Raw genomic sequence first — 24,051 nt, forward strand, 5'->3', positions numbered from 1 at the left:
TGAAAGGGTTCCAGCGTTATGACGGTAATTTTCTTAAATGCGTTTGCAATTACGCTTTGTCATTTGTATTGCCTGGGATCATTTATCTGTGTGTTTTAGCCCACATTAATTGTCATCAAGAGCGAATACAGTAGAAAGTGGTATTTCGAAGTCATTGTCTCTGAAAGCCGCTATCTCTGAAACTTGAAAGGTATGTTTGCATTTGGTATGTTGAGGGCGTTAGCTGGGTGTGTTTTGAAGGGATGTCACAGTATAATGTCAGGATTGAAACAGAATAAAAATGCACGGTGCCTTTGGGAAACACTGGCTTGGCCTCCATGGTTCGATAGTGTAGATACGCCCTCACTGTGTGCTTACGGCTTATGCATGAACAACCGTCATCGCAGCTGCTACATGCGTTGGTATGTTTGCATGCATGGTTCCTCGGCTGATGCCCCACGCCCGCTTCTGCAGCTTTGGCTTCAGTGTGTCCGCTTGCTTAAATGCCTGCTGGTGTCTTCGGTCCTTATCGTTTACATAGATGTTTGTAAGTTTCTGCATGCTTAGGATTGAAGTGTATTTGCTTTGGTCATGAAAAGGAGTGGATGGTGTCATGAAAAGGAGTGGATCCAGTAGCATGTCGACATCCCGGTGTTTGGACCACATTTCGACTAATACCCTTATTTAGTTTGAATTTCTCCTACCATTATCTGGTGGTTTGATATACTCGTATACCGGGACTTGACTCGTTCCTTTCGATACTCTGCCACTGCGACCGGGGGCGCAGTGGCAGGGGCGTAATTTTCTTAAATGCGTTTGCAATTACGCTTTGTCATTTGTATTGCCTGGGATCATTTATCTGTGTGTTTTAGCCCACATTAATTGTCATCCTTGGCATATTTTCTCACGACATAATTATTTTTGCCGTTTTACTACGTTCCCATCTACCCGGGGGCAGAAAGTTACTAGCACGATGCAGGAAGAGACCAATTAATTCCTCCCGGGTCATGAGTGCTGGTGTAACCTAATACGGGCTTTTTTTGCAAGAGTCTCCGTGTCGTCGTCGGAGCTGCGTTTAAGCTGCGGGCTGGATTGATCACGAGTCTCCACTTTCCGTGTCGTCGTCGGAGCTGCGTTTAAGCTGCGGGCTGGATTGATCACCCTTGGTTTGTTTCAGACGCTCGACACTTTCACGCAATCGACTCCCAACGTCGCCTTCCTGTCGTGGTGGCATTTCTGATCGGTTTCAACTTATCCACCTTCCCCTAATATCTCCTTTTAGTCTGCTCGGCGCTCGCCCATCATACGCCTGAATCGGACAGGAGAATGTTGAATGGGCCGTGGATAACAGTTGACGCGCTTTTCAACTAAGTCATTAGGTTATTGTATAAGAGGACGGTCACCACAATCAACACCAGCTCGACAGTACTGCGATGTATTTTACACAATGTCACAGGCACTTATAAGGCAGCTCGTGGTCACAATACACACGCTCAGCAGACGTATACACGCGCGATTCAACAAAATATCAGTCGGTAACGCCCAGAACTGCCCACAGATGGCAGTTCGAGCGCCGAGCGGCGGACAGCACAGAGCGGAGCGCCGCTCACAACAAAACGCCAGCGCGCGCGCCGGCGAGACAAATAAATAACAACAGCGGAGGTACGATTCCCGAGTCGAGCACTTTGAACTGGCAACTGAGTCAGCGGACGCCGCCGGGCCGACGCGAGTCCCCGGCCGAGACTGCGCCATCAATACTGAGCTGGCTGACTGCCGGCGGCCGCCCGCGGCACCGGCCTCCTCCCCCCCTCCTCTGCGCGGCGCGGGGCTACTTGGTTGAGCTCCTCCGTTCCACGTAGGGCGGCGGCGTGGCGGTGGCTCGCGCTCTCCTGCTGCCCCTCCGCCCCGTCTCCGTCCCACACTCGGGTGTGTGCACCTCCACCTTGACGTGGGTGGTGGCCGTCACCTTGGTGGTGAGACAGCGGCCGTCGTCGGGCTCTGCGCCGTCCGGGTAGCACGTCTCCACCACCAGACGCGGCTCGACCACGATATCGTGTGTGCGCCGCTCGCGCCGGCCGCCGGACGCCGCCGAGCCGGAGGACTCCTCGGAGATGGTGCTGAGACTGAGGCGGCTCTCCGCCGGCTGCAGCCGCCGGGAGCCGCCTCCCCCGCCGCCGCCGCCCGCCGCCTTCCCCAGCGAGGCAGAGCGGTACACTCGCGGGCCGCGGACCCGCGGAGGGGACGGCTCCGGACTGGGGGCGGGCAGCACGGCGCCGCCGAGCCGCGGCCGTACCTCGGCCGGCGGGCCGAGCCAGCAGAGCAGCACGGGCAGCACGGCCAACCCGTTCACCAGGCCCAGCAGCACCAGCGAGGCCAGCACGCAGAAAAAGTACCTGGAACGGACAGACGGCGGCCGGTCAGTAGTGGTCAGACACTAGGCTAAGAGCGGCAAATAGCTTATTAACCCGCGAGTTGCTGGGGGGGGGGGGCGTTAAACGCCCCCACTTTTTTCGCCGGGCCATAGCATAAAAACGGCGCGCCGCAGGCGCGCCAAATTTTGGGTACCTGTAGGGAATTGATTAAAGTGTATTGTGACAAAGTTTCAAAAAAATCGGTCGGAAAATTTTTGAGATATCGAGGTTTTAGTGACGTCATGATTTCTGACTTTTCGACCAAAAACGACATATGTTCAAAAAATCATATAAAATCATAGAATAAACATACAGACATGCCGTAAACGCCATTAGACTGCCAATACCATGAACAATCAAATGGCTATCTTCGATTATTGATTGTCGTTCCGCATTTTCCAAAATATTGAACTGAATCTTGGCAATTTCTCGTGACTACTTCACGACCATGATACATGCATTTCTTAAATTGATTTTTTTGAGCCAGACACGTACACATATGATTAAATGAACGTCACCATCGTATTCTACGCCCCAAATTACCCATAAAACATGTGTCACAGGCTGCGAATATCAGTTTTGATTTTCGGGGATATTTGCCTACCCGGTTGACCTGACCTTGACCCTGACCTATGCTTGACTGACCCCTACATGGAGCTGACACTCTTGTAGGCCTTATATGATGGATTGTGCACCGTTTTGACAGAGTTTATGACGAGAGGCACCCATTGCGAAGTCCTGAAGTCCATGCTACTGAAAGCCCGATTTCAGGTGTTTGACCTGACCTTGACCCGACCTGTGACCTCAAAATTCAACTTTAAAGTACTCATCTGAAGCGTCTCGTCGCGTTCTTTCGTTTGCCGCCTCGTGCGTTTCGCTGCGCCTATTGGTTCTCGAGTTATCGGCTGGGGGCGTTTAACGCCCCCCCCCCCCCCAGCAAACGGTGGGTGGCGAAATACCCCAGCAACTGCCGGGTTAAAACGATTGGCGGTACGGGTAGGGGTTCTGTGCTGTGAGCTGCAATAGGGAACTACTCGGGAACTACGTCCAACTCGTATCACCTACAACTTACGGCACAATTAGAGCAACCCTCGCTGCTCCCGTCAGAGGCGCGACGCCAGCGCCCCCTGCTCCGCCCCGCTCGCCGTTCCGTTACCGAGTCTGCCCCCAGCCCGGCGCGTTCCGTCGTTGGCGGGTGCTCCGGCGGGCCGGCGCGGTGGGTGGTCGACCGGCGGTGTGGCCGCTCGTCCGGCGGCCGTCACTGAGCCGCTCCCTGGCAGACGCCAGCCCAGGATGTGTGTCTGTGCCGGGCCGTAAATACCGGACTGTCTCTGGCGGCCGCTCAGAACACAGGCCGGTGCGTGGGTCGACCAGCCGACGCTGGCCTGCCGCCCGCTCTGCGAGCTCCGAGATTCGCCGCAGATACACGGTGGTCTGAGGTGGTCTTGCTTCTTAGCCAGCTTCTTATCGACAATAGAGAATCACGACTCATCAAGTCACACTTCGTGCTGACGGCTGTCTTCCACCCAATAGTAGCGTGATCCCTCTCAACAGCCTGAAGTCGCTTCTGACACAAGGCATGAAGACGTCAAACAGTGCTCTCAAAGTTAGCCAATGTGCAAGTTCCATCTTCAGTATACTTTTATTTGATCCCGGAGGTCCGTGACCATTCCTATGCCAGAGCAAGTTCAGCAAGGGAAATCTTTCCGGACGCGAGCCGAGGCCCAGCCTCACGAGGGCAGCAGCCTCACGACGCACGACGCCCCGTAAATACTCCGATATCAGCCGATCGGAACTGCCGACAGGAGAACCGGGACGGGACGGGGACACCGCTCGGCCCAGCTCAGGTCCCACGTGTAGCGCTGTCTCTGTATAACGGATCTCCCGACCACCGAGATCCACCTCTCCCGGCACGGAGTCTCCCGGCCACCCGGCGCGGGCCTCCCAATTTGTTGCGGTTTATCTCGTTTGTTGGTGTCAGTGTCTGCGCTGGTGTCATCCGTCAACCGACCGCAGAGCGCGCTGCCGCCGGGTGGTCGCCCAGATCCCGCTCCTCGCTAATCCCCGACAGCTCCGAGTCATGACGTGCCCGTGCAGACCGGCCGGCAGCCGCGGCTCAGATCCCGTGTTAACACGGAGAGACGACGGAAGGCAATTATCCGGCGAGTGATACCGGGAGCGGAGCGGCGGCCCGAGTCCCGATCGGCGACGTTTTTCTGCAGCGCCGCCGGTCCGATCGGCTGTAATCTCTCCGAACAGTAGCTGTGTCTCGGAACGGTAGCCGCAGCCTGGCCGGAGAGCAGGTGTCCGCTGGCCGGCCGTGTGTGGTCGCCGTGAGGACAGGCGCGGGTATTTCTCGGGACTGACTGGGTGCTGCCGACGGCCGCTCCTCGACACGTGTTCTGGGGCTTAGACATGTGCTCGAACCCAGTCCGGCGTTCGAGCAACATCGGTCGCTGAGGCGAGTTTCCACTGCCGGAACAGCGAACTCCTCCCTCTGCACATCAGCATACCTCCCCGCCAACGCACGGCCCTCCGCCAACGCAGACAGCCGCTCGAACGAGACGCATGCCGTAAAAACCGCCGCCTCCACGCCATAATCGGCCGCAATGATTCATGGCCAACTTAATTGAGAAGACGGCTTCACCTCTGCGGCAAAAACGGCTGGCTCGTTTGAAGCGTGCCGCGTGCCTGGTCTGGGTCGCCGGGCTGATATTCAGTCGGCCGGTCCGCCCCAGAGGCGATCAGAAAGGACGGGCCGGGTCAGCGGCTGGTTCGGAGAGGAGAGGGGAGACTCGACTCTGAGATCGCTCCGCTCACCGCCAAAGAGCTAAGGTGTACGAGCCTGGCACACTGTGATGTTGAAATTGAGAGAAATGCGTCCAGCGATGGACAAAATCCCATCTTCAAGCGTGGTGTGGTTGCTTGATGTATCTCTTCGTGAACCATACAGCCTTCTTGTGATCCAAAGATCCACCCTAGGCAGTCAACGCGTCAGAATATGGCACAGTGCTTATCACGCTGTGATATCACGCACATCACAAGCCACGTCGCAAAAGGTCGCATCACGTCAAAAATTAGCTCACCTGACGATGAAGTCGAAGTCTGAGAAGGCCAGCATCAGGACGCCGACGAAGGTGGAGATGGCGCCGTGGAAGACGGGCTGGAACATCTGCTCGAGGCTGCGCTGGACGCGCGTGGCACGGTCCCCGAGGCTCGTCTGGAAACCCTGCCGAAAGGACAGCGGAGAGCAACTGGTCAAGATATGCCGGTACTCGGCAGACGCGTCAGTGGAAAACGAAAGGCAGTTGATACGTCCCTACGCTAGGAATTATGAGTGAGCGTTTATCGTCAACACGTCCTAGAAGTGAACACATAACCAACCTTACGGTATTTAGCATTCCCTGTCAGTAAACCAGAGCTACCACCTACATCTAGTCCCCCGAGCTCGCAGCGCCGACCCAGCGGAGAGCTGCGACATCCGTCCGGCTCCCCAGCCGCCCCGACCTCCGTGTGTGGCGGCCGGGGATGATCCATGGACCGACCCCCGGCGCTCGCCGCGCGCCCGCGCGTTTTTGTCACGCCGTGTCGGGACGGCGACAGATAAAATCCGAGCCGGGACGGGTGGCCCTGCCCAGCTGCCGCTCGTTTTCTCCTCGGGAATGGCGAAAATGATACATCTCCCACTGGCATTACCCCGGCTTGTTTGTCAAGTGGTAAACAAAAACTCAGAAAACGCAGTGAACTGGCGTGGCGCTCCGTACTCGGATATTCTCCAAGGTCAGTTAGTCAACTCGTCAGCAGTGTCCCATAAACAATGTTTATGGGATCAATCCCATTACGGCGGCCTTTTACTGCGGGATCGCCTCTGCGTGGGGTCTCGCTAATGTCCCCCGAATGCTGTTTACGTCTAATGGGCTCACTGCACCCGGAGGCGGGTCACGCCATGGACGCGACGCTCAACAGCTGACCCCTCGCCTACTCTCCTTGAATACTTTCTCGACTGGGTATCCTAGCGCCACTCGGTGAGGAAACAAACATCTGAAAAACCACCACCCTAGAGTTGTAGTTATTAGTAACGAATTATTATGGGTAGGAAGAATCCAAATCGTTCTACCGATACGGAGGCCAGCACAGCACCCACCCATGCCGGCTGCACCAAGCACCCACCCTGGCGATCCCAAGCCCCTCCCGCGCCACTCACCAGCAGTACGTGTACGGTGAACTGAACCCCCAGTCCGACGGCCATGATGAGCACGGTGGCCGGGATGGCGCTCAGTCTCAGTCCGAGCAGTCCCATGACGCCCAGCAGCTGGAGCAGCGTCAGGCCTATGACTGCCACGGCCACCGCGGCCGCCCACACACTCATCAGAGTAACGGCCAGCACCAGCGTCACGGCCGCAAACACGCAGACCAGCGCCAGACCGAGGAAGAACCTCAGACTCGCGTACTGCTCCCAGAAGGTGAACGGCACGCCGGCGGGGAAGTTGGGCAGGCCGCGCTCCTCGAACCTCCGACACACGCGGCGCACCGCGGCGATCATATCGACAATCGCCTCCGTATCCGAGAGGCCACTCAGCGCGAACGGGATCTGCGCGTACACGAGCGCCTGCGACTTGGGGATGAGCAGCTCCACGTCTCCAGGCACGTGTAGCCACTGTTTGGGCTCGGGCCGCAGCTGGGCGCCGCTGGCGCTGTAGGCCAGCGCGTCATTGGAGGCCCACGCTGTCAGGTAGTTGTAGAACGCCTTGGGGTTGATGATGCCGTTCTCGACGAGTCGATTGCGCGGCAGCTGCGACTTGTTGATGGGATCGTCGACTCTGCCGGTTTGGACGAGCAGTTTGTAGGCGAGGACGCCCTCCTCAGAGGCGTTCTGGTGCCAGCGCTCGTTGTCGATCAGACCGAGGCGCCAGTCGCGGTCGAAGGCGCTCTGCAGGTCTGCAAGGAGGGAGGGGGATCGCTATTAGACGCCCAATCATACTATAATTGAGTGGAGTTTGTGCCATAGAGAGAAAATTAGCAATTCGTCACTATACTGGTAATTATTTGAAGTAACAAGGCATGATAAAACTAGCAGCTGGCAAAAGACTATCCTGGTGATAAGATGGAACGAAAACAAAACATAATTGCCTATAGTAAATGCTGTTAAATGCTGCACAGTTTATCGTTCCACACACTGACGGCATGTCGCCCACAAACGAAGGAATCGCTCACCGATCAGCCAGTCTCTGAAGAGTGCCAGCCAGAAGTCGGGTAGGCCGCCGTCATCATTCTTGATGACGCTCGGCACGCGGGTGAACGCCTGGTGGTACTGGTGCAGCAGCTCCTGGTTGGTCGGGTACTCAAAGTCGCCCTGCGTCACAGCCACCATCTCGAAGAAGCCAAAGTAGCGCCGCTGCGCCTCCAGGAAGGCGAACTCGTCTGAGCCGCGCGGCACCACGTCGGTCAAATCGAGTCCGTCCCGCAGCTGGGCAGCGCCCCAGACGCCCAGTCCGGCGGCCGCCAGGGAGGCGAGCAGCACCAGGAGCCGGACCGGCCGGCGCAGCAGCCACACTGAGTAGTAGCGGCGCACCAGCCAGGGCAGGTCCAGCCAGCGGCCGGCCGCCGAGCAGCGCACCACCCGCGCAGACGCCGGGGCTGGTGCTGCCGTTAGTGACGGCGGTGCCGTTTTGACCCCGGCGTCCACCGGCAGCGGCGGAGCGGTGATGGTGAACACGGACGGCGGCGGCGGTCCGGGCCGGGCGGCCGGCGGCTCCGCGCGGCGCGGCGCCCCCTCGGAGCTCGGCTCGGCCGCCGCGTCCCCGGCCGGCCGCTCCGACCAGCAGCAGACGATGTCGTAGGCCCGCGCCCGGCGGCGCCGCAGGTCCAGGCTCAGCATCGCAGGGAAGATGAACAGGATCGAGAGCACGTTGAACAGCACCAGGATGCCAGCCTGCGAAAGAGAGAGAACCCATGGTGAGCGACAGGCGATTCACGAACACATCCCGTTCCGGGTTCACTACGGGGTTCAGCCAAGGAATTCCTCTGAAGAACTGGTCTATTGTATAGCAAGACGTTTGTTTCCATTTCTACGGACATCAACCTTTTGTTGGTTGAGTAAGGTAATTGAAGGTTGGTGTTTCAATTTAGCAACAACATTCCTAGCAGCGATAAATTCCCATTAATGTCTGGTCCGACGCACGGGTGTGATATATCTGCGTTAACGCAGCGCGTGAATTCACAAGTGCCCACAACTCTCTCCGGCCAGACCAGAACACGGCCGTTTTTGGTACCACAAAGGCGGTCGCCGGTAGGGTTCACAGACAGACAGACCGAGATGAGATAATAATCACCGCGTCCAGCGCCGTGTGATGCGACCCGTCTGGAACCCTTCAAAACGCCGGCGATGACATGTTAATTACATCGAAACACGAGCTCTCCTGCGCTATCTGTTATCAGACACCTCGCTTTTTCGGCCATTACACAATCAGGCCCAAGGACCGGGGCCGTTTTTTCTGTTCCCTGATCGACTGGAAAGCGGACGGCCGACCTTCGCGTTCGGCCTTTGTGTGCCGCCGCTCCAGGTGAAGCCTTTCGACGCGCGGCCGCGGACCCTACGTGGGACGGCGGTAAGCCCCGCTCGGCGCTGAGCTCCACTGGGTCTCAGCAGGCCGGGTTGCGCCGGCACCTCACCTGCAGAGAGAAGTGGCGCAGCGCAGGGATCGGCAGGATGGCCGCCGACAGGAAGGCCATGACGTTACAGAGGGACGTCAGGAGCACCGAGACGCCGGCCCGCTTCAGCACCTCGCCGACGTGGTCCTGTGGAACGGAGGGAGAGAACACAGGTCAGCGGAGACAGTTCGGCACGAGGGCAGATAGGGTTCACATCCGTGACTAGCCACTGTAGTTCGACAGCTCGACAACTTGATACAGCGGCTGATATGAATGTCAGATAGGCTAATATAACCACTGCGACAGTAAAATATCCCATCAGTCAGTCGCCGTCCCATTCTGCAGACATCACCGGTCTGATACCCGGACGGACGGAGTGGTCCGCTCCGACCATCCATCAGCAGCCGTGTCATACACAACAGGTGCCATCCGTTCCGGGCGCTCCGGGTGATCCATCACGGGCTGTTCGGCGGCGGCCCCGGCGACCTTCCGTCCGTCTCTCAGGTTCGGACAGCACCGGCCGTCACAATCGTCCATCTGCGGCGCGCGGCGGGTGGCCACTCCACGTCACAGACAGAGACGGCTTCATTGTGACCTCTCTCACCCCCCCCCCCCCCTGGACAGACGCAGACACCCCCCGCTGCGGCCCCCTCCCGCTGACCCCCTGTCGGCTCTGTGAGGCGCAGCTGAACCCCGGGCCGGCGCGGACACCTCCCGTGACGTTTTGGCCGCGGAACTGGCGGCGGTGCGCCACTGTGCGCCGCGCGCCGTCCGTCCGTCGGCCTGGAATGTGCTAATCAAGACGGCACCGGCCCGGGGCGGCGGCCGGCGGCGGTCACTCCGCGGGTGGGAGGGAGGCTTCACCGCCGCCCGGCCGACCTGCGTGGCTCCGCCCGGTGCTTATTCCAATGAACGGAGCGCGGCCATGCGGCGCGCACAAAAGGAACAATGCGCCGCGCCGGCCGACGGAGAATTTACTGCGCCGCCGGGCGCCGCGGCCAGCTGCATAATTCCTTCGTTAAAATAACAAATGAACGCGCGGGCCTGTCCGAATATGATGGCTACATGTGCCAATTAACGCAGGCCATACCCCTGGATTGAAATGATACACCGCGACTGATAATAACCCTTAATAAAATCAGTGCACATTCTTGTACATTCAATCAGCCGCACCATGGTCACGCAGTGTTTCTGAGAGCTACGGCGCCATCAGATAGAATACGCAGGACATAAATCCGCTGATAATAACCGGCTTTACGACTGGCCTGGCGTCTATGACATGCACACGGTTCTGTCTGAGTCAGAGGCGGCCGAGCGGTGCGCTCACCGGCCGCCGCGCCCCGTTGCGCTGCGCCGGCCGCCGCCCGGGGGGCCGGCGCGTCAGACCAGCCACCCACGAGGCGTCGCGATTGCAGCGCGGCCCACCCAGCCGGCCGACGGCGCCGGACTCGTAACAACAACCCGGCACGACGACACGGCCGGCCGAGATAGCGTCACTCTCCGCGAACCGATCCACCCAGATAAATCACAGCCGACTCGCCATTCACCCTCATCCCGACACTGACCCATAGAAAATATACGACAACGGTCCAGCCCCCGCTCCTCAAACCTTCACCATACCGTCTCCGTCCAACAGGGGCCATTCACAGGAGACCATCAATCTCGTAAAACGTCCGGCGAGTCTGTTTTCGACACTGGCCCCGCGTGAACACGGCACCATCTGATCGGCACGGCGGCGGACCCTCGCCGAACGACCACTGAACGGCGCGTGCTCGGGCCGGCCCCGCCAGTGCCCCGCCGCGCGGGCGGCGAGAGATGGCGCAGATCGGTCCGCGGAGACATTCCTGGCGCACACCTGATACCATCGCGGCAGGGAGGAGAGGTGTGGTGGCACTCCCGTCTACCCCTATCAGTCCGACACACGGGCCAGGGACTGGTGGTAACGGTCATGTGCCAAACAACATCGCTGGACATCCGCTAGACCGCACAGCGATCCAGCACAACCTCGGTTTGTCAAATCTCCCTGGAACATTTCTCCCGAATAACGAGATAAGTAACCATATTCGAGACACATTGCGCTGTCGATTCACCTCAAACCCCTCCTGAGATAACCCCCCTGCAGGAGCGCGTCTTGTGCTGTCCAAAGCTGATACAAAGCCACCTAGTCGCGCTCCACGCACCGCGTCCACACCACACAGGTAGCCGCTCAGACGCATGTAAACTAAATGCAAATCCCGCCGGCGAATCTCCCAACAGGGGGAGGTCTGGTCACATCACCCGCCCGGCGACTCCCGGAGGCCGCGAACAATGCCAAGGCGACTCGCTCACACGGGAGCACGCAGCCCGGCGCAGCCCGGCGCACAGCACGGGGACAAAGAGGGCGATAGCATCTCGGGCCACGCACGGTCACGGCTCGTAAACAGACTCGTTTGTCGAACATGAGCCGACAAACTGACGCGCATCTCTGGCCGCGGGGTGTCGCAGACGACGCACCGGGTCTCCGGGGACAGGTAAACGGTGGGTATGTATCGGTAGGTTCGGTATGGAATTCACGAGAAGTAATGAACGTCGGACTGTGACAACGTTTTATCTCATCGTTAAAATGGCCAACCAGGCGTATACCGTCAAACGAACCATGAAACAGGAATTTACCTACTGCCAATTGCCATTTCGAGACAGCACTGGATAAACGCACTGCACTGTATTGTCAAATTAAGTCGCCAGTGACAAAATCTTAGATGGAAAAGGCAGCGAAAAGCACAAGACGACAATACAACTCATCCTACAGACTATCGTCGTCACCGCTGCCTGACTGCGCTGCCGACTGACCTGTGGCGGTGTGTGGCTGAGGTCCGTGGTCGAGTAGGTCAACGCCAGCAGAAACATGTCATCCACGCCCAGTCCCAGCGCCAGAAACGGAATGATCTGAAACAAGGACCGGGGCACAATGAGCTGAGGGTATGTGGCTCACAATGGTGGGGTAGGTGACACAAGGGTAATCAACACATAAACACGGAGGATTGCAGAGGAGTAATTCGCGAGGTAAATATGATCCGGTATGTGAGCCCTATCAGATGATACGCACGACGCCGTGCCCTCCGATCGGCGCTCTGCTCGGTTCGTGGTCCGCTCGTGAGGCCCGGTCACGCCGTACGGCGGCGCCGCGGGGCGCGTGCTGACCAGCACCGGGTCGTGAGTCTCCAGTCGGGAGCAGCTCGACTGTGACCAATCCACCGGCACGGACACCTCACGGGGATGGCCCAATCTGGGGCTACGATTTATCTAATAAAGCACACATTATATTCCCCATTCTACATCACAGGAGGCATTATTATCCTAAGACTCGGCATCAACGTGCTTATAAATGGAGCGGTAAGCCTTAAGCCCTCTCTCGACCCAAATATCACAGCCCATGGAACCGGGGGACGGGGAACCGGCCTTAACCCTGCAACTCCTCAGCCGGCTCAACTCTCTCCCTCCCTCTCCTCTCCCCGATCGGCATCCCTCCCGCCATCATTAGTGACGGAGCGTGACGCGTCACGGCGGCACAGCTGGCGGGAGACACGGGTCACAGCGAGACGACCCCTTCCCTCTCCCTCCGACCCGCTCCCTACCTCTGCCACCCTTCCACAGACAGATCCCGCCGGAAGCGGGTTCCTCCCCGGGAGAGCGCTCCCTGCCATAACGCCAGCCATATCCTCACCGCGGACGGCCGAATGAAGTTATTAAATCTGGATACCTCCCTCTCCCCTAATCACGCTACTCGCTGCAGTGGGGTGGACCGCGGTGTGAGAACAGGCCCGGCCGCAGTGGTCGACCCTCAGCACCGGGAGATCACGCCGCTCCCAGCATTACGCAGCCCAGAGCCGGCACTAACCGGCAAATGAAGTCATTACAGCCGGCCCTCAACCCGCTCCATCGCGCTCGTCCCGCGGACTCCACCTGGGGTGGTATCAATGACTTAATTGGATAATCGGCCGCCGTTCCCACTTTCCGCCGTATCTCGGGGAAATAGTGTCAGCCGCAACGGCGCAGAATGGCGCGCGATGGCTCCATTTCGGGACATCAATGGCGCGCCGCCGCGCGTCGCCGGCCGCCGGGCGCCGCTTGCGTCAGGGGCGGCGGTCGTGCAGCGGAGCCAAATCGCAATATGATGATGATTTGGTGGCTTTACGAGGCGCCCAGCGGCCGGCGGTCTCCAGAGATGGTGCTGGCCGGCTGGTCGAGGCCGCGCTCCCGAGGACGCTGGCTGGACAGCGGAGGTGGGCTGGGGGATCAAAGGAGGGCAAGGGGTACGTGTGGACAGAGCAGATACGACAAAAACCATACTCTGAGATCCTGGCATAATGGCTTATGATGCCAGCACTGTAGTGAATCCCCGCCATGCTTCTGACCAGTGCGGGCCACTGTAGTGAATCCCCGCCATGCTTCTGCCCAGTGTGGCCGCTGCAGTGAATCCCCGCCGCACTGACCTGCGTGGTTGAGGCGTTGGACGGGATGCCGGCCAGGCCGCAGAGGCCGAGTCCGGCCGTCACCGACAGGGTGACGAGCAGCACGCCAGCGACACCGAGGCCGCCCTGGGACCGGACCGGGTCCGACCAGCGTACCAACGAGAAGAACCCGTACACCAGCTGTGGGGGAGACACGGGGGGAAGTCAGGTCGCGCGGTCAGAGTAGCAGGAGGCACTCCTCCCAATGAAACAGATAACATTGTCGGCGCGATTGATACCCCATGTTGGACTCGCCGCGGTCAGGACATTTGTAAAGATGGGATCGATGGGTCCGGAGCGATACGGCCTGTAAAACCATACCATTAGTGAATATCGATAGGATCCGCCGGGGTAATGTTCACATAACGTCACGTTTAGTATCGAATGTCACTAACAACATGCAATCGTGACACTGACACGGTGCTAGATAAAAATAGACCCCACATTACCTAACAGCTTGGCGGCGGCGATCGAACCGACTAAGCCGGTTTCGAACGAGCTCTGATCATATACGGGCGAGACTGAGCCGCTGAACGTTGCAACAAACTGCTCCGGTGTAGCAAACCGGCCCTCACATATGGTAACGGACATCAATATCACGCTCATGTGCTGTCCGTGCCTCCAGCGATACGCATTCCCCGGTGACACGTACTTACGGCCATGATCTGTTTGATCTGTATCGCGTCAGGACATCGAGCCACCGAGCCGGGGTGTGGAATGGAATGTAAACTACGGGCCTCTGTCAGAGAGAACAAGCCACGGAGAGAAGAACAGGGAATGGAATGATCACACTCTGAGACCGAGTGGTTAGTGTCAAACGCCCACTTGGTGATTTATACGTAGGGGATTGGCGCCGCTTGTGCGATAGCACTCAAAAGTGACAAAAGGTAATGAGTAGAGATGTCAATCGGATACCAACTTTTTGGTATACCGATACCAAACCGATACTTACTTGGTATTTGGTATTTCAATCGTAATGTGTTCGGTATTTTGTTGGTATAAGCCCTCACTAATGTATAAGAGGCTAATAATAAGTCGGTAAAAAGTTGGTATTTCCCTCAGTTTCCCAAGTTGGTTTGGTTTCGGTATTTTCCCGTGGTTTTGGTTGGTATTTGGTTTGGTATCGGTATTCCGATTATCCGTAATTGACACCACTAGTAATGAGTGAAAAAGCCAAATAGGGATAGGACGTGATTTTAGCTGTCATCTGCTTACGATGCACCCGCTTTTGTGAGAATATACAAATAGAGGTGAATGGATAAAATAATCCCCAGAACTGGCACAGTCGCCCTGCTGTTTCATTGCAGCACTTCCCTGGAATCTCCACACACTCGTGTTTACATTGGCTGACGGCCACACATCGTCAGCAATTCCAGACACAACCGGTACCGACGCACACGCTGCCAGTAACAGAGGCGGCCAGAGACGCTGGCGGTGTGGACACTCCGCTGGCGGTGCGTTGCGGTCAGTGTTACGGCCCGTACAGTGAGTGACCGGCCGTGTTTGCTTTGGACGGCGATCGGTGATGAATAGGGTCGACCGGGCGGTACGGCCCAGCCACCCCACTCCAGGGCGGCCGCCGCGCGTGCACGCTCACCCAGTGACGACCGCACAATCGGCAGAGCCCGCTTAATTGAAAACTGGTCGCAGCTAATTGCACGCTGGCCCGCTGTAAATCAAGCGCGCCCGACATTAGTCCCAGCTATTATCTGCATGGGCAATGCTTCATGTGAGCCGTGTAATGAGTTAATAACAGTGACGGCGGTGAGAAAAATCGCCCAAAAGGCATGCATTGGAAGCAGGTCGGGGTCTCGGGCCGGCACGACGGGCGGCGCTGGTCTCACGGATACGTCACGGCCATACAGGATACGACACGGTCATACAGGATACGTCACGGCCATACAGGATACGACACGGCGGTACAACAGACAGCTGCACTCACAGAGCTCAGCATGGCGCTCACAGAACTCACTCTGGTGCTCACATGACTCACCATAGCGCCACTAAACTTTCTCTGGGACTCACAGAGTGGCGCTCACAGAGCTCACCCTGGTGCTCAAAGGGCTCGTAAAGGCGCTCACAGGGCTCATAACGACGCTCACGCTCACGTGGCTCCCCGCTTCCGCTCAGAACTCACCATGAGCCCATATCCGATGGTGAGTCGCGTCATGTCCGGGGTGGCGAACTGCTGCAGGATCTTATCCAGCGACTCCATCGAGTACGAGTGGATGCGGTACGGCGTCTTCTGCTGCTCCTGGCGCTCCGTCTGGCGCTTCACCTCCTGCGGACGGAGTTAGGGGCGAGTTAGTTACGGGGAGTTAGTTACGGGGAGTTAGTTACGGGGAGTTGGTTATGCATCCATGGAATACGGGGAATAAGTCATTTGAACGTTAAACTTCCTTACACAGAATGGCATGAGAACGCAGGAAACCTGATTAGAAGACGTTTGAAATAAGCGTGGGACTGAGCAGTAACCAGGCGGGTAACTAAATCTAATGAAACTGTGTGCCATTCCGTCCGCAGAGCGCGGTAACCAGGTCTGCGGTGGCCGGACGCGGTCCGCGGCGCGGCTCCCTGTCGTGTCCAGAGACCATCTCCGCGGGACTGGCCGTGCAGCCGGGCCATCAACGGGCGGCGGCGCCGGTGTTCCCCTCCAGACTACTTTCCGTACCCGGGACCTTCCAGTCAGTCTGTCTGTCTGTCTGGTGGACTAGGGGCTGCAATTTTACCCCCGGGGGGAGGGGGGGGCAGGGGAGCCGAACTGATGTCCTGTCCGTCCCACCGACCGGAGGGGGGGGGGAGGGAGAGGCTGATATGTCAGACCACCATCCCCGACAGAGGTTTGAACAGATGTCTGAACGGCACCCGACCAGGAGAGCTGGATCCCTCTCCCACAGAGGCAAGACGAGACGAGACAGTTCTGTCGAGCAGAGTCGAGACGAGTCGAGTCGATCAGCAAATCCCGAGTCGCTGACGCTGGACCTCCGCCGCGCAGCCACACACGGGGGTTTTAATTAAGCGGCCACAAACATGATTTGTAATTAGGGTGGGCCGTATTTCAGGTTGGCACAGCGGCCGGCGGGGGCCACCCAGGGCGTTCTGCAGCGGAGGCAGCGGCTGCAGGCGGTCGCTCACGCTACCCGGGCCCGGCGGCTGGGAGGGCGGACATCAGAATACGCCACCGCCGGCCGCAGCGCTTCAGGGAACTGTAGGGAGCCATGGAGGGACCCGGGAGACTCGACTAACTATCACCACGCCGAACCCAACTGAACGAAATCGACATACTCGGTTCAGGCAGAGCGCCCGTCTGCCTGTGTGGATAAGGTTGCCACCCTCCAGTAGTTCCGCGGGGCAGCAGCTGTTCGTCTGAGCAGCGTCTGCTGTGCACCCTCCACCCATGTTCCCGGAAAGCCCGCACCGCCCGGGACGCCTCACGGCCCGGACGACATGAAGCGCTCGGCGGCGGAGTGCCGGCAGCCGGCCGCCGCGGGTGGGCCCAATTAATTCCACCGTCCGCCGCGCCGGGGCGGCCACGGCCACGGCCGGTACCCAGACGCGCGGCCGGCGTTATCACTGGTCCGGCAGGCTGACATAGGGGCGTATTTTCCTGGCCGCTGGCGCCGGCGGACGCTGGATATGGGCCGCCGCAGGACTCGGAATGGACCATCGGCTGCACCATGTGCGACCAGTTCCATTTGCAGGACATACTCGAGGCGGACATAAAAGTCGCCATAAAACGCTACGCTCAATTAAATAATCGATGTTTTCTAACATGCCTCCATCAATTTAATGCACATGGGGATGAGTCAATTCATGTTAGCGTAAAGCCTCGCCGCCGATAAGCACCCATTCACATCTAGCATGACCACAACCCAGCGTCAGAGGAACGGAGCGGCACTCACCTCTGAGAACTTGACCTGCCAGGCGTCCAGGATCGACTTGGCCATGGCCATGTTCCAGTCCATGTTGTGCGTCTTCCAGTTGCCGGCCCAGAACTCGAAGAGGTTCTTTTCGCCCATCAGCTGGATGACCGTCTGGAACGCCGCCGCCCTGACACAGACGAAAGGGGAGACAAGGTTAGAGTCTGATGCAGAAATGATAGGCAGGCAGTGAAGTGGCACACCTTATCACTCTACACGAATACCATTTTCAGTCCCGGCTTTATCACGTCACACCTGACCCAGGTGCCAGCGCGACAGCGGCGGACATCACGGTGATACTAACTGGGGTTTTACGGCGCCCTAACCCCTAGGTCACCGGCGACCACACAGGGCGACACGCGTCACCTCTGACCTCGGTCTCTGGCGTCTCCATCTCCGCATCTCTTTATCAGCATGAAGCGATTTAGAACTCCTGCTTCCACGTAACCAAGAAAACTATATTCCGCTCTCCTCCGAGCCTCTCAGCCAACTGCCCAGGCAATCACACTCCCAACCAGACCATAGCTCTCACGCACACGTCATCGCGCATCATCATTAGCCAATCACATTGTCATACGTCATCCCCAGTGCAACTGATCAGGGGGCGTAACCCGGCCGCCCCGACGTCCGGCGGCGGCGGCGGATGACTCACACTGGGTCACCGGGTCACGTCCCGCAGCTCAGTCTCGCCGCGCGCCTGACTCATACGCTACTCACATTCCTTATTGTGTCTATCATGCTACATCACCCCCTGGTTCTAAAGAACCACATCACACATCATGTCATTCACTCAACTCATCAAGTACATCCCCCGTCACAACAATACCATATCTGTCTGGTTCCCGTCGCTCACGTACGCTGCGTCGCAATGTAACGGTCGCGGGTGATTCTCCCTCGGACAATTCGCCGTCTATTGGCTCGCTCCATTCCGTAGACACCTCAGACTGGGTCGGTGGATCGACCCTCGCGGTCTGATCGACGGTCGGCGGCCGCGTGTGTGTCTCCGTTACATCAGTCGGAGGTGTTGCCATATACATGCCATCACATTCATTGTCACTGTCCCCGCACCGCTCCGCCGTCGGGGCGTGCACAGTCACCGGTCTCGGGGCATCAGTCATGGTCAAACGGTGGCGGAGATTGCGCACATGACGCGGCACATTGTCGACTTCGACTGTTTGAGCCGACACGACGCCTGTCACAGTTCCCTCGTCCGATTTCACAAAACATCGGTCGCCCCGCCGCCGGACCCACACTTTGTCCCCCACCTGGTACACACCTGGTGTTTTCAGCGGCAGGGCGTCGCACTGTTGTCCATTTGTTCGTCCGCGGGGCGTCACGTCAACGTCGCGGCCAGGGTGTCGGAACACCTCGTTGATCGGAGCTGTTGCCGGGTCGCTGCCATCTTTAGGTGTCACGTTGTAGCGGTGGACTGCCTCAGCGACGGAGCAGGCCTGCCGGGCCACCATCACTTTGATGGTCCGGTGATGGCGTTCTACAACGCCGTTACCGCCGGGCTCATAGGCGGCGCGGAATCGCATCGCCACGTCCCAGCGGGCCGCGAGCGCCATCATAGCCCGGCCGCGGAACTCCGTCGCATTGTCCGTGAGTATTTCGGCCGGGGCTCCACGCTCTAGAAACACGTCCTCGAGATGCTGGACGATCTCCAGAGCCCCCGACCGGCGCAGCCGGCGCCAGATGGCGTATCGCGACGGCCCGCAGTCCACCAACGTCAGGTACGGGTGGCCGTGCAGGTGGGTGACGTCCATGGCCAGGCGATCCCACGTACGTTCCGTCTCAAGTGACCCACCAAGCCAGCGTTCCGGAGCCGGGTCAATCGACGCGCACGTCTGACACCGCCTGACCACGTCCCGCACGGCCGTCTTCGTGACGCGCCTCACCCCCAGCTCCCGTCGGGCGTACCACAACGTCCTCCTCACGCCCTGGTGGCCAATGTTCTCGTGTATGGCGCGGATGTCGCCCGGCGAGGCACTCGATGTGATGGCTGCGACAGCAGCCGGTGGTGACTTGTCGGGCGAGTCGGCGGCCGGCCGATCGGCGGCCTGTAGCCAGGCGTTGGGCACCCGCGTCATCTCATCGGCGCGGTTGGCAGCTGAGCCGACCAGTTCGATGGTGACCTCAAGTTCGTACTCGGCGACCAGCTGACGGAAAACAGCCACGCGCCGTCGGATAAGCATTTCGGACTGCCCCTTGGTGCGCAGCCTTGCCTTGCCCGACAGCGCATCGCTCAGCCAGCGGTGCACAGTCACCGAGTCCGTCCGGAGCGTCAGGCGACGGAAGCCCCATGCCAGGGCCATATTGACGCCGTTGAGAGCGGCGTCCAACTCCGAGATGTTGATGTGAACGTCCCGCTCAGCTTCGGCCCGTAGCCAGGACGCATCCTCGATGATGGCGTCTGTGACAGGGTCGGCTAGGACGACGCCGCGAGCGATGGAGCTGGCGTCAGTCCACACGGTGACATTTGACCCTGTCACACACCACTGGCCGCATGCCGGGTCACAGGCTATCACCCTTCGCGACACTTCATCCACTTGGCGTTGCAGTTCCTCATTGACGATCGGAGTGTCCCAGTCCGGGCTGAGACGGTTGGCTGTCCGCTTCATCCACGCAGCGGCCGGCCGTAGCCAGCCCGCGACCGGCACGTGAGATGTCAGTTGGCCGGCCCACGCGAAGACAGTTCGTCGCGTCAGCACAGGTGGAGGCTGCGTGGGTGACCCTCCGTCCCTGGTCCACTGGAGCGCCGGCCCGTCACTTTCGGCGACACGGAGGCCCAGCATGCGTGCGCCGCTCGCAACTCGCTCCGGCGGCTTACACTCGAGTCCGAAACGGGCAAAATGCTGGGCCACCTCGTCAGCTGAAACGGCTGCTTCGTTGACCAGCAGATCATCGGCGTAGGGCCGCACCGCCTCAGCCAGCCTCGGGTTCTGCGCGAGCACCTCCCTGACCACCGACTTCATGATCAGAGGCGCTATGGAAAGCCCAAAGCCGACCCTCGTGAGGCAGTATCGTCGCCCCCGCACGATGACCGTCTGGTACGGCCACAGGGCCGGGTCCACACGGAGCTGAAGAAAAGCTTTCTTCAGGTCGAGGACCGCGACCCGGCGGCCGTGGCGTCGCCATCGTCGAAGCTCCTCCACGCAGACGTCCGCGTCAGCCGTGTGAGGCGTCAGGTGTTGATTAAGCTCTCGATAATCAAGCACCGGCCGCACCTTGTTCTTTGCCGCCTGAGTTACCGCCATTAACGGGAGCAGTCCCTGTGCCGGACCGCACACCGTCTCGTCATATTCACGTAGCCAGCCCTCACTTATCCACAATGACAGCTCGGCATCGAATTTCTCTCGCGCACCCCTCGGTATGCCGTACTGAGCCGTGGAGTTGCGAAGCGGTGGCGGGTCCACACCGCCCGCCCACTTCCAGCGAACCGTCCACACCCCGGCATCGAACACTGCCGTGAAGTCGGTCTCGTTGATCCTCAACTCTGGCCCCATGTCGACCGCTCGGCACGCCTCCCGCTCCGGTGGCGCCTCACGCTGCACGCCCGCAGCCGTGCCGACCGCTCGGCACGCCTCCCGCTCCGGCGGGGCCTCACGCTGCACGCCCGCAGCCGTGCCGACCGCTCGGCACACCTCCCGCTCCGGCGGAGCCTCACGCTGCACGCCCACAGCCGTGCCGACCGCTCGGCACACCTCCCGCTCCGGCGGGGCCTCACGCTGCACGCCTGCAGCCGTGCCGACCGCTCGGCACACCTCCCGCTCCGGCGGGGCCTCACGCTGCTCCGTAGCAGCCGGGTCTTCGCTCCCGAAGCGAACAGACCCCCCACTCACACTTACGCCACGCAGAGCGTCGATGCCTGTCATACCTAGCAACACGTCCACGCCTAACAACCGGGCCGGTACGACGACCGCCCGCACATTCACTGTCGTTCCGCGCACACCCAGGCTCACCGCAGCCTGCCCACAACACCGAACTGGGCTGTCGTTGACAGCCACCAAACTGGTGTCACTCTGCTCCCATTGGGACACCACGCCCTTCCACACCACTGTCTCACTACATCCCGTGTCGACCAGTGCTCGGCACCTGTGCCCATTCACGGTGATGGCGATGATGGGCGTTCCCGGGCTGTTGCGGCGGCTGGCGACGGCGGAGCCCGTGGCGCTGATGTAGCGCCGTCGCCACGTCCGTTTGGGCAGAGCCGGGCGATGTGGCCCATCTGGCCACAGGTCCAGCACCGCAACGGTGGCCGGCGAGCAGTTCCTCTGGTCGCCCGCTGTTGCTGTACCGATGGTGGCGGCAGTTGGACGGCAGCCACCGGTGCAGCCGCTCTCTCCCTGGCAGTTATCGCCAACGTCGACCGGGCGATGGCGACCGCTCGCTCCAGGGTGAGCGTGCCATCTCCAACGCTGTTTCGTACCGTCAGCCGCACTTCCGCTGGCAGGCCTTGTAGGAAATGAGCCGTCATGACCGTGCTGGACACATAGCCGATTAGAGACATCAGACGTTTGATGGAGCCCAGGTAAGCATCAACAGACTCACCCGGCTCCAGACGTCGACGATATAGCTCTGACATTGCGGCGTCCGGTCCCATGGCAAAGGCGCTGTGCAGCTTGTCACGGACGATCTCAGCGTCTCGTTGCTCGGTCTCGGAGAGGCTGGCCCAAACTTCGTACGCCTGGTCCCGCAGGCGCGTCGGCAAAACAGCGGCCAGGGAAACGCGTCTCAGGGCGCACAGCTGTTTCGCCTGCTCCAGCCATTTGACGACGTCACCGGTACCGTCGAACTCTGGTATTGCCCGCAGATCGAAAGCAGGTGCAGGAAGTTCGGGTTCCGCCGCATTGGTATCGACCACCGCGGCACCACTCTCCTCTTCCACGTCAGACATTGTCACAAGCACTGATTGTTCTGAGAATGGCCGAAATAGCTTGAAGCGATTTAGAACTCCTGCTTCCACGTAACCAAGAAAACTATATTCCGCTCTCCTCCGAGCCTCTCAGCCAACTGCCCAGGCAATCACACTCCCAACCAGACCATAGCTCTCACGCACACGTCATCGCGCATCATCATTAGCCAATCACATTGTCATACGTCATCCCCAGTGCAACTGATCAGGGGGCGTAACCCGGCCGCCCCGACGTCCGGCGGCGGCGGCGGATGACTCACACTGGGTCACCGGGTCACGTCCCGCAGCTCAGTCTCGCCGCGCGCCTGACTCATACGCTACTCACATTCCTTATTGTGTCTATCATGCTACACAGCAGTCCCTCCCACCGCTCTCCCCCACCTTGTAGATATAAGTGTAAGATGTATCCAGCTCAGACTATCCATCACTCCCCCTCTCTCTCCTCTCTCCCTCTCTCTCACCTGGTGATGTGTCCTGTCCGATTCTTCTCCGTCCCGCCGACGATCAGCTGCTCTGGCCAGTGCATGTGCCGGGTGGCGAACCCGTAGCACCCTCCGGTCAGCTCCGCGCCCACGTCCGGCGGCACGCCCGACGCCCGGTTCGAGGCCGTCTCCGGACATTCGGGGTCACTGGGATTGAGACATGGCCGGCGCTGGTAGCCACTCGTGATCCCCGCCTGCGGGAGGAAGATCAAAATCGTCAGCATTCGCTCCTATTAGGTAAGGATGGAGATATCAAGACAACGCATTCGTTCTATGCGTTGTCAGTATCTAACATCTGGCTAGGAACGTCAATGTCCCGTTAGTTTCCGTACATAAAGATGACTTCGCGCGTATTGAATCAATCTTCTTGGATTTACAAGATAGAATATCACCAGAATCCAGATGGTACACGTCATAAGTCCGCAATGCCGAGCATCTGGAGCGTCAATTTCGCAGACAAGCTCGGTGACACACCAACAAGAAAACTATCACATACGGGCTCGGGTTACGGAGTTGACGGCCTGAAAACACTGCGGGCGGCAGGGTGGGCGGCGCGGGTGGCCGCCGGGAGGGCGGGTCAGGGGCCGGGGAGGGAGTCGGCGCCCGGGGAGGGAGTCACACAGCGCCGGCAGATCAGACGCTCGCCGGCCGGCCGGTTTATTACCTGCTCGGCGGCGGGCCGGGCGGCCGACAAACATGACTCCACTCCACACCTGTCCCGGCCGGCGCAGCGGACCTCACAGACGGCTGCATTCCGACGGCCGGGACGGAAGGTGCGCCCATTCCGCCGGTCGGGGCCGGGGAGCCGACCCCAGTCCGACCCATGGGTCCCCCCCCCCCGGGCCCCCTCCCACCGCCCCCAGTCCGTCCCACTCCGTCCCCCACGGATCACCGTGGGGGACCCATGGGTCCTCCGCTGTTGACCGCGGTATTCCAGTTATGTGTCGGACGTGGCGGAAAGTGATGACCACCCTCCAGGCGGGCCACGCTCGTCCCCGCTGGTGACACCGCCGACACGACGACAGGCGACGGGCCGCGCGCCGGCACGCTAGCCGACTACGGTTGCCGACGGGGGCTCTACAAGCCTACAGTCCATGTCCAGCCGAGCCCGGCACAACAGAGCCGTCCGCTGCCCATCGGTTCCCACCGCAGCGCCCCGCGGCCCGAGTCCGACCAGCGGGGGTCGGCGCCGGGTCGGCCGGC

At 59.7% G+C, this 24,051-nt stretch overlaps 1 protein-coding gene across 1 annotated transcript in view; it reads right to left on the reverse strand.

The window, feature by feature from the left end:
- Positions 1–1,400: 1,400 nt before the first annotated feature.
- Positions 1,401–24,051, reverse strand: part of LOC122383052 (protein patched-like) — a 37,479-nt gene continuing 14,828 nt past the window's right edge. The window contains exons 7-16 of the mRNA XM_043369149.1: positions 22,828–23,042; positions 17,434–17,581; positions 15,669–15,812; positions 13,514–13,672; positions 11,871–11,966; positions 9,063–9,188; positions 7,605–8,322; positions 6,595–7,328; positions 5,477–5,619; positions 1,401–2,372 (exon numbers count right to left, since the gene is read on the reverse strand). Coding sequence (XP_043225084.1) covers positions 1,808–2,372; positions 5,477–5,619; positions 6,595–7,328; positions 7,605–8,322; positions 9,063–9,188; positions 11,871–11,966; positions 13,514–13,672; positions 15,669–15,812; positions 17,434–17,581; positions 22,828–23,042 — 3,048 coding nt within the window. The 3' untranslated portion in view covers positions 1,401–1,807. The remainder of the gene's footprint in view (positions 2,373–5,476; positions 5,620–6,594; positions 7,329–7,604; positions 8,323–9,062; positions 9,189–11,870; positions 11,967–13,513; positions 13,673–15,668; positions 15,813–17,433; positions 17,582–22,827; positions 23,043–24,051) is intronic.

The sequence above is a fragment of the Amphibalanus amphitrite genome, unplaced genomic scaffold, assembly GCF_019059575.1.
Source record: "Amphibalanus amphitrite isolate SeventyFive unplaced genomic scaffold, NRLGWU_Aamphi_draft 000153F_arrow, whole genome shotgun sequence".
Lineage (NCBI taxonomy): Eukaryota > Metazoa > Arthropoda > Thecostraca > Balanomorpha > Balanidae > Amphibalanus > Amphibalanus amphitrite.